Raw genomic sequence first — 12593 nt, forward strand, 5'->3', positions numbered from 1 at the left:
TCATGCGAAGAGTTGACTCATTGGAAAAGACTCTGATGCTGGGAGGGACTGGGGGCAGGAGGAGAAGGGGACAACAGAGGATGAGATGGCTGGATGGCATCACTGGCTCGATGAACGTGAGTCTGAGTGAACTCCGGGTGTTGGTGATGGGCAGGGAGGCCTGGCGTGCTGCAATTCATGGGGTCGCAAAGAGTCAGACATGACTGAGCAACTAATCTAATCTGATGTGATCTGAATGCAAGTATAACAAGAATACAGAACTATATATTCTTGGTAAAATATACTTGTAACAGGATTACTTGAAAGTACCCATGAGTTTAAAGTGTTTTTATTAAAATCACATGGAAAGTGTGCAGAGAAATGGACACAGATTGAGATGGAATGAATGATCTGCATTTACACACAGAGAAGAGCACAAAATGAGCACAAAAGGGCAAATTTAGGAAACTGATGAACTGGCAGAAATCCGTTTTAGGACTCCCTCCATGAACCACCGGCCAAGAGAGAGAAACTTGCCTGAGGGGGGCCTCTGACAGCCGCTCTGCCTCCTACCCGTCACTCCATTGAAGTTCAGCCTTGGTTTCTTCTCTGGATTGGTTCGTGCTCTGAATTCTTAGACCAGGACTTCGGCTGAGTGGGAAAAATATAAAGAACACTGGGAAACTTTATAAATAATCTAGTCCCATTTCTGCATCCTTTTACTCTCCCCACAGATCGAGTCCCACCAGCTGCGTCTTTCAGGTAGGGCTGAGTTACCCCTCCAGTCACCCCAGTTCCTCCAGCACCATAGGCCTCTTCCAGTTTCTACCTCCATAACCTCCTGACAGCCATGATTGTCCCCTCCAGTAATCTACTCTTGGACCTTCCTTGATTTCTAACCTCACCTTGAGGGTATGTGTTCACTCGCTCAATCATGCCCAGTTCTTTGCAACCCTTTGGATTGTCACCCACCAGGCTCCTCTGTAGTTAGAGACAATTTTAGCTCCCAGCTACCCCAAATCTCACTGTTCCTGTTTTGACTGAAATTATAGCCATTATTAACTAGGAAACTATATCTCTGTCTACCTGTCTTTATATTCTTCCTTTCTCTTTTCAGTCTCCCTGGATTCCTGGACCTCTTCTACTCGGTTGACCCTATATCAGTCATTCACCTTCATACTTGAATAGTCTCTTACTTTTAATTCTACCATCTTCATGCTCTGTGATCTCTGAGCCCTGTTCTCTGCTAGATAACTCTCATCAGCTTAGAAGTTCGGTACCAATGAGTAATGTTGTGAAAGCAACTTTTACGTAATAGTTACTCAGTTAATTGATCAGTTATGTTATCTCTTTCCATATTTGTTTAACAAATTTACTGTTACCGTGGCAGAGTCAATGAAGGACTTCGTATCCCCAAAAAGATACTACTTTTATTTTTTTATTGGAGTATAGTTGCTTTACAATGTTGTGTTAATTTCTGCTGTACAAGAAAGTGAATCAGCTATATGTATACATGTATCCCCTCCCCGTGGGCCTTCTTCCCACCTCCATACCCATCCCACCCATCTAGATCATTATAGAGCACTGAACAAGAAGCTATTACTTTAAATCCAAGAGAGAAAAATCTGTTTTCCTTCTCAATGAATCTTACTAGTGATTTTTGTAATGAAGAGGTCTGGGAGAAGCTCAAGAGAGACTTTAAGCCAAGGTAAATAGGTGTGTTAAAGGGAAGCATAGCCCCATTCCATCTTTCCCTCCTCCAGGTTAGGGGAATGTTTTAAAATCATTCTACAGACTTTTGGTAAATGTAGTAGCAAGTGGTGCAGTTTCTATATTCCAAAGGAAACTTTAAACTTGATGTCTCCGATAACACACCAATACTTTAAAATATGAGAATCCCTTCCAGAAATGTAGTCACGCCAATGTTACTCACAGGTATGAAGACTTTTCATACAAAGAAGAAGAAAAGTGAAAATGGGAGGCAGAATATCCTGAATATTTAGTCCAAGTTTAAGAGTCATTTTGCCCACAATGAATCCATTGTAACCAGACTGTCAATCACAATGCTATGTGGAATAAAAATCCAGACCCTCTTAGGGAAGGATCTATAACCATGTGGAGAATGGCAGAGAGGCAAGTCAGCCAATTACTAAGCATAGGAGCCATAACACACACCCGGGCAGTGATGTTTCCATGGGCGCTGAAGCCTGCCTGCCTGGGTTTGAGCCTCAGGTCTGTGTGACATCAGGCTTTTCACCACTCTTGACTTCAGTTTTCTTATTTGTAAAAAGGGCTTAATAATAGAATTGGACATGAGTTTGAGCAAACTCCAGAAAATAGTGAAGGACAGGGAAGCCTGGCGTACTGCAGTCCATGGGATCACAAAGATTTGGACACGTCTGAGCAACTAAACAACAAGCACCTCATGGGATTGTTATGAGGATCAAGTGAGGATCAAGTGAGACAATAAAACTGCTTAGAATAAAGTCAATGATACTTCCATTTTTAAACCTAAGTAATAAGTAAAATAAAATTGCTTAGAATAATTCTTATTATTGATATTGATCAAATCAAGGACATCTTGCTGATCAGGAATTTGTGCTATGGGAAGTCCCAAATTGAAGGTGTTGGCCCTTCTCAGTGTCTTTCAGGAGAGTGAAGTCAGGGCCTTTTTCACAGAAATGGCCCTGAGATGAAGGTTTGTGGAGGGATGGAGAGAGAACAAGTCTTCTTCCTCTTGCCTCCATGCATGGAGACTAGATCGGCCCACTTAGACCAGACACAGAGTCCTCTAGAGGTGAACTGGTGCTCCAATGGGCTCTGAGAACAGAGACCCCACTGCTATGTAGTAGTGTTCCTTTGCCTCACTTTATTCTCTGTGCTCAGATTTCCCTTGGGTTGGGGTGTCTGGAAGAATGCAGAGTTTAGTATTTGTGAGCACTCTGTCCTTCCATATGCTTTCCCTTTTTTCCTTACATCACTAAATCCCCACTCTCCCTAATTTTAATATAAAACCAAGGAGGCTTCAATTGTGAGAATAAGCATTGTTTTGTTTTATTTTAAAGCCTCCATGTAGAAGATGGGGCTTTAATTTCTTTTTAAGAGTCCCATGTTGATTCAGGCAACGGACTACCATTAATAAAACCACATCCTAATGTTTCAATGGTATTGCAGCTCTCCACAGTCTTCACGCAAGCAAACATTTCTTTGATTCCAGTGGGACTTTTTTCCTGTGCAAATGCTACAAGCTTCTGTATTTTATTGAGTAAAAGGGGTGGGGATACTTGTTATACACCTAAATGTTCATCACTTTGCCGACAAAGGTCTGTACAGTCAAAGCTATGGTTTTTCCAGTAGTAATACAGATGTGAGAGCTGGATCATAAAGAAGGCTGAGCGCTGAAGAATTTATGCTTTCGAACTGCGGTGCTGGAAAAGACTCTTGAGAGTCCCTAAACCAGTCAGTCCTAAAGGAAATCAACCCTGAGGGACTGATGTTGAAGCTGAAGCTCCAATATTTTGGCCTCCTGATGCAAAGAGCCAACTCATTGGAAAAGACCCTGATGCTTGGAAAGACTGAGGACAGGAGGAGAAGGGGACAATAAAGGATGATATGGTTGGGTGGCAACACCGAATCAATTGAACATGAGTTTGAACAAACTCTGGAAAAAGGACAGGGAAATCTGGCATGCTGCATGCAGTTCATGGGGTTGCAAAGAGTCGGACATGACTTAGCACTTTCTACAAAACAGAGTACAAATAGCATTTTTCAGGAATACTTTACTCACACTAATCACTAAGAATTTAATTATTTTTTTCAGCTCTTGTTTCTACTTATAAATTATGCCTATATTCTATTTTTTGCATATTTGGCTTCTTACGTGTGCTGTGCATGTCTCACCTGTTTCCTCCATTGACTCTAATCACTTCAAAGATTGAATCTTGTTAACTGTCACAGTAATTGTTGTAATTTATTCATTCCACATTTATTGAGCACTCACAATGGCTAGGTACTATGAGGATAGAATCCTTCTCCTGAAAGTCATAAGTTCTATTTCCACACAATAAAGCATAAGGAGTAGATTAAATAATGTTATGGCAGGGGGTTTTCTGAAATCTAAAATTGTTTCTGCTTGTGTCACATTCTCTGTTTTGCCAAAGCCAATCCCTGCCCTTACTTTCCTTCTTTAAGTTGAAATTTAAGAAAGAAAAAGAATTCAAGAACACAGAACTTTACAATTCAAAAACAGTCACCATTTTATTTAAACTCCAGTGGGTCTTCTTGCTTTCTCTCTCTCCATAGGATAGTGGCCAGAGCGTCCAAGAACCTCATGTCCACACACAGCTTAGGGATTGTGTTTGGACCCACCCTTCTGCGAGCGGAAAATGAGAGCGGGAACATGGCTGTGCACATGGTGTACCAGAACCAGATCGCCGAGCTCATGCTGAGTGCCTACGACCAGATCTTCAGCTGACTGACAGACGAGGCGAGCTACTGAGTGTGTTCACATCTGTCTCGATGCCTAATATTTTTACATTTCTGTAAACATATTTCTGAAATATTTTTTTCCTTTCAAGCGACAGATGCCTCATTTTGTGAAAACTTAACGATGATTTTGTGTTTAAGTTCCAAACATTTGAATAAAATAGTTGACAGTATTTGCCTATATGTCTTCTACATTAACCCCTTCACTGCTATGCCTTCCAGCACTTCCAGGCATACATTATGCATGCTCGACGCTGTAAAATAGTGTGCAGAGGGCACAGCATATCCAAAAATAGCCTTAATGAGACTCTTGGGCATTGCACATGTGCTTGTGTATGTGCAGATATGCAAGTGAGTGTGAATGTGACTGAGAGCACAGGTATGTGTCCACACAGGTGAACCTCTTCACTACCCTGGCTGCCTCAGGCCTGTGTTCAAACACCCCTGGGTACACAAGCAGAACTAAAAGAGGGGGCAAGACACAAATGAATAATTTTTAAATAGAACAGAAGAAATCAGGATTTCAACCAAAATAGACATACCTCATCTTTCAAGAACACTTTTATAAGTGTAAATCTAGTCCAGCATCCCTGGTGCTAGATGCTGAAATTTACAAATACATGTAGAACGGCAATTTTTCTGAAGACAAATGACAGTTCAAAACATTTGCCATTGGATATGTTTTTTACATATACTATTTGCAGTCCCATAAACATACTGTCTTATAAACTAGAAGCAAAATTAGTGCCTTGCAATTTTGATCTTTATATTATACAGGAACTGCATGCCTGCTCATTTTTAATGTTAACATCCATTTTGAATCTTCATCAAACTGTATATCTTCCTTTTTTTCCCTGGCTATGTCATTTTACGTAGAATTTTTATTATGCTTCTGAGGATGTTTTATTGGCGAATCATATTAAATCCATCTAGAAAGAACTTTTTTTTAAAAAAAGTTGTTTTTTTTTAATATGCCCCAAAGATTACTTGACTAGACTTGGATGGCTTTATCCATTTGATGGTTAGCTTCAGTTGTCATGGATAAACAAAAGGGTAACTGTCTAGAATATATCAAACATTGTTTTATTTTGAAAACTATGTTCTAGCTGAGCACATCTCATACTGGTTTTGTGAAAGTATTCTGCTGATAAAAATGTAGACTTATGTTTGACAGCTTTTTAATCAAATTCAAATGGAATAAATAAAACTAATCCACTGTGATAAAGAGTAAGTCTAGTTATTGATTTGTTCTTAAAATGAAAAATAAAGCATGTAAATAAAATGCGTGAAGCATGGACCCAAGAACAAATACTTAGAGCAATAAGGAGCTCAGAGGCCTGGGCTGTCTGCATGGATGGGGTGTACAGTGGAGGAGAGAGACTGCTCAATAGAAAGCCAGATGTTCACACAGCTCCCACATCCACCGCACTGCCTGAGGAAGGAGAGGCTTCTCTCACCCCTGTTGAATGTCTTCCTTTTGGCAATGGCGCCAGTAAGTCGGCGTATGCCCAAAAACCAAGTGACCACAACAAATGCTGAAGTGTGGTTTCATCGAGTGGGATGTATACAAATACCACAAAGCCAAGGAAAGTCACATGAGCCAGAACCCCATGATCTAAAGTCGCTGGTAACAGTGAGCTGACAGACTTGCCAGCTTCAAGCTCTTCTTTTATTCCACGTTGTGCTTATGTCTTTCAGGAAAACATGGAGACATGAAACAAGTCTCTGGCATTCAAGTGCTCATTTCTGTGGCATTCCATATTCTCAATGAGGTCTCCTCCAAGACTTTCATTACTACTTCTTTAATTATTTTTGAAGTGGGAAGGACTAGGCTTAGTAGTCCCAGTGTTAAAATCTCATTCCTTCCTGTGTCCATATTTAAAGTAATTCTGGGAGCAAGAGCCAGAGAGAAGCAGCACTAAGAGCCAAAGAGAAGAGGCATTATCTGCTTGGAGCAGGGACCCACAGCCCCTTGCCTCTGCTGCCTTCCAGATTTACAATCTTCAAAAGCAGCAGCTTCTTGATTTCCAATCTGATGGGATTTAGCCTGATTTAAACCCCAGCTGTGTCCTGTGCCTGCTAAGGGCATTTAATCAGAGACTAAGTTTGCTCTCTGGAGAAGACCATTCCAAGGTGCTGAGCCAAAGTGCCCTTCTGACTTATACACACTAAAGGTATAAAAAGAGTTACACTGGAAGGTCATTAGATCCCATAACATCTCAGAGACAGCACCGGTGTTCCTATCAACTGTTCCAAGTTTAAAAGCCAAGATTGTAGGTATACTGGGTTGCCTCAATAAGGGGTTCGATTTTATAAAAACTGGCCAACATTTTCCATCATGAAGAGCTTAAAAGATGGTGAGCATTTCTTAAGCACCTTATCTGAGCCAGGTGCAAGTTTAGACTCTACTGATCAAATACAAAGTAAGGCAAATATTAATACACCCAGCAGTTTCATAGCCCAGTAAGGGACACAGTTCGACACCAGATTAGGGACTCAGCCATCTTGGTAACCACGTTGCCCCAGGCTTCAGCACCTCTACAGAGAGATGTTCAAAAAGTATATTTTCCAGTTGATTTGATCAAAAAGTATTTTTGAATGAATGAACAGAAGTTAGTACAGAGATATTAGGAAGTTCAGTAGTTGACAGAGAACCAAAACGCAAATTGTGCCTAGGGTAGTCAGGTGAAGCTTCACTAGGAAGATAACCCTTTCAGTCTAATCTTGATCAACTGAATAAAATTAATCCCTCCCCCAATGTAGATGACATACTAGCAAGCAGGGGTGGCATGAGGAGAGAGCTGAAAGACCTAACATCTCCAAGGAAAAGTGAGAAGCTCACGGTGATGCACATGCCTAAAAATTTTGGAGAACAGAATTGGAGTCAGACATAGGATATAATGGGCATCCCCCATGGCTCAGTGGTAAAGAATCCACCTGAAGTGCTGGAGCCTCAGGAGATTCAGGTTTGATTCCTGTCAGGAAGATCCCCTATAAGAGAAAATGGCAACCCATTCCAGTATTCCTGCCTGGAGAATCCCATGGATGGAGGAGCCCTGTGGGCTACAGTCCATAGACTCACAAAGAGTTGGACTGAGCACACAGACATAGGACATAATAAAATATTTAGATTTTATCCTGTAGGCAGCAGAGAGCCAATGGAAGCTTTAAAATGAGAAACTTTGTTTCTTAGAAAGAGAATCTCTAAATTCATCAGTGGGCAGAAGAAACAAAGGACACTGGCATTTCTCATGTTTGTGTATATGTGTATGTGTGTACACCTCTTAACATTTTCCAGGAATGCAAGAGATAATCTTATATTCTCAGAAGCATTTATATATTATGATGAGCAAATATTTTAAAGAAATTATAACCTTAACATAACAGAACTCTAAAACAGGGTTCCTGGAGATGGTATTTTTTTTCCATCCTATATATTATGAGTCTGACTTTACTTAGTATATGACATATGACAGGATCACCATGCCACAGCCAGTAATTGAAAGCCATATGATAGTTCTCTCTATCCAATTAGAAAACAAAGGATCCAATTAAGAAAAATTAGAAAAGCTGTTAAAAGGGAACAATCACTTGCCAATGGTGCTGTCCTTACAGTTTAACACAGCTAGAAATTGACCTGTACTTCTCTTTTCCACATTTATTTTTTGTGAATTATAAGTTAATCACCCTGTTAATTCCTAATTAAAAGGCCCTGCAAAGATTTTCATCCAAAAGGACTGTCACTAAGAGTTCTGGGTCAAATTGCTCTGTTGTCAAAAAGAAATAAAACCAAAACAATATCAACTCTCTCCTGGGAAATTCAAATCGCAATACGAAAAAGCAACAACAACAACAAAAAAAGAAAACTTTCTTCAAACATAATAATCACATATTATTTCCTCAATTAAAATGTATCATCTGAAATTTAGATGAGTCTTTTTCTTAAAGCAAGGCTGCTTACTAGGGCCAGCCAATAATGTAAGTGATTTGCAAAGAGCAGACTTAAGGTATTAGGAAGTAGTAACACCAGAGGAGGGCTTCCCTGGTGACTCAGAGGGTAAAGAATCTGCCTAAGATGGTAACAATAACTCTGTATGCGAGACAGCAAAAAAGACACAGATGTATAGAACAATCTTTTGGACTCTGTGGGAGAGGGAGAGGGTGGGATGATTTGGGAGAATGGCATTGAAACATGTATAATATCATATAAGAAACGAATCACCAGTCCAGGTTCAATGCAGGATACAGGATGCTTGGGGCTGGTGCACTGGGATGACCCAGAGGGATGGTATGGGGAGGGAGGTGGGAGGGGGGGTTCAGGATTGGGAACACATGTACACCCGTGGCGGATTCATGTTGATGTATGGCAAAATCAATACAATATTGTAAAGTATTAGTTTAATTAGTCTCCAATTAAAATAAATAAATTTAAAAAATAATAATAATAATTTAAATTAAAAAAAAAAAGAATCTGCCTGCAATGTAAGAGACTAGGGTTCAATCCCCAAATTGGGAAGATCCCCTGGAGAAGGAAATGCAACCCACTCCAGTATTCGTACCTGGGAAATCCCATGGAGAGAGGAGCCTGCTGCTGCTGCTGCTGCTGCTAAGTCGCTTCAGTCGTGTTCAACTCTGTGCGACCCCATAGACGGCAGCCCACCAGGCTCCTCCGTCCATGGGATTTTCCAGGCAAGAGTACTGGAGTGGGGTGCCATTGCCTTCTCCGAGAGAGGAGCCTGGAGGGCTACAATCCATAGGGTCACAAAGATTCCGACACAACTCAGTGACTAAAGAGCGACAACACCTGGGTAAAACTCAAGATGGACCCCTGGACAGAAGGGCTGACTTCTCAGCTCAAGCTGATGTTGCTTACATGGACACATGGACACCAGGCTACCAGACCTTCAGATCTTTCATGAAAAGCCAGAAACTTAAGTGAAAATTGATTTTTAAGGGCACCTAACAAAACATACCTAAGCTGACTCAGCCCAGGGACTTCCACTTTTTTCCAACACAGTGTTGTTAAACCTTGTGATGTTGTAAAGCCAGCTCCCCAGAAAAAATAGTAGCATACAAAGCAAACAGTGGGGATATGTAAATAAGCCAGAGCAATGGATTAGAGCAGAAAATGAGCAGGCTAAGAAATAAGCACTTAGGAGAACTTGCTATTTAGGTCCTGGGCAAATTATTTACTTCATCTGTGTCCAGATGTTTCCATTTTTTAAAAAAATTTATTTCTTTACTTTATTCTTAGATATGCTGGGTCTTCGTTGCCTCATAGCTTTTTCTCTAGTTTCAGTGAGCAGGGACTACTCCAGTTGTGGGGCATAGGCTTCTCACTGCGGTGGATTCTCTTGTTGAGAAGCACGGCCTCCAGGGCACTGAGGGCTTCAGTAGTTGCAGTGCCTGGGCTCTGCAGCACAGGCTCAGTGGTTGTGGCACACAGGCTTAGTTGCTCCTCTGCATGTGGGGTCTTCCCAGGTCAGGGGTCAAACCCGTGTCTCCTGCCTTGGCAGGTGGATTCTTTGCCACTGAGCCACCAGGAAAGACCTCAGTTTCTCAATTTATAAATTAGAATTGTACTTGTCTTATCTCTATTAAGACTGTCTAATGGAATTATGTAAAGGATATAAAACAGGTAACACACCATGGAATTAGAACGTGTCCCTCCTGGAGACAGATGATGTATTTCCAGCTTATTGAGTAACAATTAACAATGTGATCTTCTGAAAATGATGAGAAGAAAAGTTGGGACCAGACTCCAAAAAGCCTACACATGATGGCATACACAAGAGGTTTTATATTAAGTCCATAGTCAATTTTGAGACCCTGAAAGTTTGTTTAGCAGCAAAGTGACTTTAGCAGAGCTATAAAGATTTTCCTGGCAACTTTATGAAGTAGACCTTGAAGCTGGAAGAAATTATAGGCACCACTGACAGAAGATAATTGCCATAGTACTATTAACACAGATCTGAATTCAGACAGTGGCAAAAGCTATGGAAATCAACATTAAGGAGTATCATCCAATTGCATTTCTGAGGTTCACCTCAGTTCAGTTCAGTCGCTCAGTCATGTCCGACTCTTTGCGACCCCATGAATCGCAGCACACCAGGCCTCCCTGTCCATCACCAACTCCCGGAGTTCACTCAGACTCATGTCCATTGAGCCAGTGATGCCATCCAGCCATCTCATCCTCTGTCGTCCCCTTCTCCTCCTGCCCCCAATCCCTCCCAGCATCAGAGATTTTTCCAGTGAGTCAACTCTTCGCATGAGGTGGCCAAAGTACTGGAGTTTCAGCTTTAGCATCATTCCTTCCAAAGAAATAATCCCAGGGCTGATCTCCTCCAGAATGGACTGGTTGGATCTGCTTGGAGTCCAAGGGACTCTCAAGAGTCTTCTCCAACACCACAGTTCAAAAGCATCAATTCTTTAGCACTCAGCTTTCTTCACAGTCCAACTCTCACATCCATATTCACCTACTACATCTGAATTATGACTGCTCGGTGCAAAGAGTCCTGGGATATAGGACTCTCATAGCAGGCCCCTTTCCACTGGAATTTTTCTGGGCCTGGAGTAGGGGTGATACTGATATCCTGACAATGATTTGACATTTGACAGTAATGTCTTAAAATATTTGGACCAACTTATACTCAAGTCAGAGGAACATGCATGTGACCATCTTCTGCCTCCAGTATGATCCCCAGATAATCATCAGGTCATTTCTATCTCATCTGCTCTGATTTCTCCCTCCCTTATCTCCAGGTGATGCCACCTCCCTGGTCACTCAGAGGACCACCAACAGAAACTCATCCTGGAATGACTGATTTTTGATTAGCTAACATGTCTTGAGTGCTTGTTAAGGAAATGCACTGTATAAATATAGTTGTATTTTATCTTCATAATTCTATGGAAGGAGGTACAATTATTACTCCTGATTTATACTTGAGAGAACTGAGGGGAAAAATAATGAAGTTACCCAAATTCATGAAGTTAGTGTCAGGTTAGTATTTGAATCTAAATTAGTATGGCTTCAGAGGCCCCTGGCTTAACCACTATACCATAGATTCACTCAGTCAGGGGAAAAAAAAAATGATGAATGTAAACAAATAAACACCCTAAATATTTACACCCCAGATGTATGTACCTGATAACTCCCCTGTTAAAACATCTGGTGAGAGTTTCACTTCCATACTAATTTCCATGAAAGAACAAGAGGGATATTATATATTTCCCCAAATACAGGGTACCTTTGTTGTTATGAGTAGACGGCTAAATCTCATTTTTGTCATTGCTATTATAATTTTAATATTCATGTATCATTTCATTTTCCTACATTGTACTGACCATGTCACTACATTACGGAAAGGAGGGCATGGAAGCCTCTTAGCCCACATTTTTGAAAGTACTTTGCATGACTTCTACTCTAACATCATATTATCCTGTGTTGGATTGTATTTGTCAGTATCCTGTTATCACCCATCATATCATACTGCCTAATATTGTATTGAAATTAAATCTTACCCTTTAGGAGTCCTGTGCAACATTAAAAAAAAATGGGTCCTCAACAGTCTTCCTCTTAGATATAATTGAAAAAGAGGCAGGCATCAAAACATACCGCCGGGGAGCGATCCTGAATCATCCAAATGATGAGCATACAGTGAACATCTTGCACCAAAAAGATGACAATTTTCTGTAGCAGTGTTGTCAAAATGAAAATGTCTAGCTGTCTTGGTGAGAGACCTGGCAGGAAGATACACACACACACACACACACACACACACACATCCCTTGTAGACTCATCCAGCTGATTTTTGTTATCTTATGCTTGAAGTGAAGACTTCAGGGTCTATGAAATTCTTAAGCCATCAGCTGGATTCTACAGAAGGCTCCTCACTGAATAAGGGGAGTGTTAGGAAAGCAGTGAGGGAGAGAGGTAACACTACCAGAGTTGGTGCTCAGTGTACACTTGTTGGATGAGTGAACCAAGACAAGCACCCAGAACATAAGCAACATTAAATACAACTATGATCCACCACTGTGTTTCTTATCAACTAGATATCACAAGTTAAATGTAGTCCAAACTCACCAGTGTCTGTACTGACTCCTAGTCCCACTTGTAAGGGACCATC

The 12593-nt window shown here is 41.0% G+C and overlaps 1 protein-coding gene across 1 annotated transcript in view; it reads left to right on the top strand.

Annotated features, from left to right (window-relative positions):
* ARHGAP15 (Rho GTPase activating protein 15) overlaps positions 1 to 5687 on the top strand; it is a 702765-nt gene extending 697078 nt beyond the window's left edge. The window contains exon 15 of the mRNA XM_010853686.1: positions 4282 to 5687. Coding sequence (XP_010851988.1) covers positions 4282 to 4453 — 172 coding nt within the window. The 3' untranslated portion in view covers positions 4454 to 5687. The remainder of the gene's footprint in view (positions 1 to 4281) is intronic.
* Positions 5688 to 12593: the final 6906 nt, after the last annotated feature.

The sequence above is a fragment of the Bison bison genome, unplaced genomic scaffold, assembly GCF_000754665.1.
Source record: "Bison bison bison isolate TAMUID 2011002044 unplaced genomic scaffold, Bison_UMD1.0 scf7180017864330, whole genome shotgun sequence".
Lineage (NCBI taxonomy): Eukaryota > Metazoa > Chordata > Mammalia > Artiodactyla > Bovidae > Bison > Bison bison.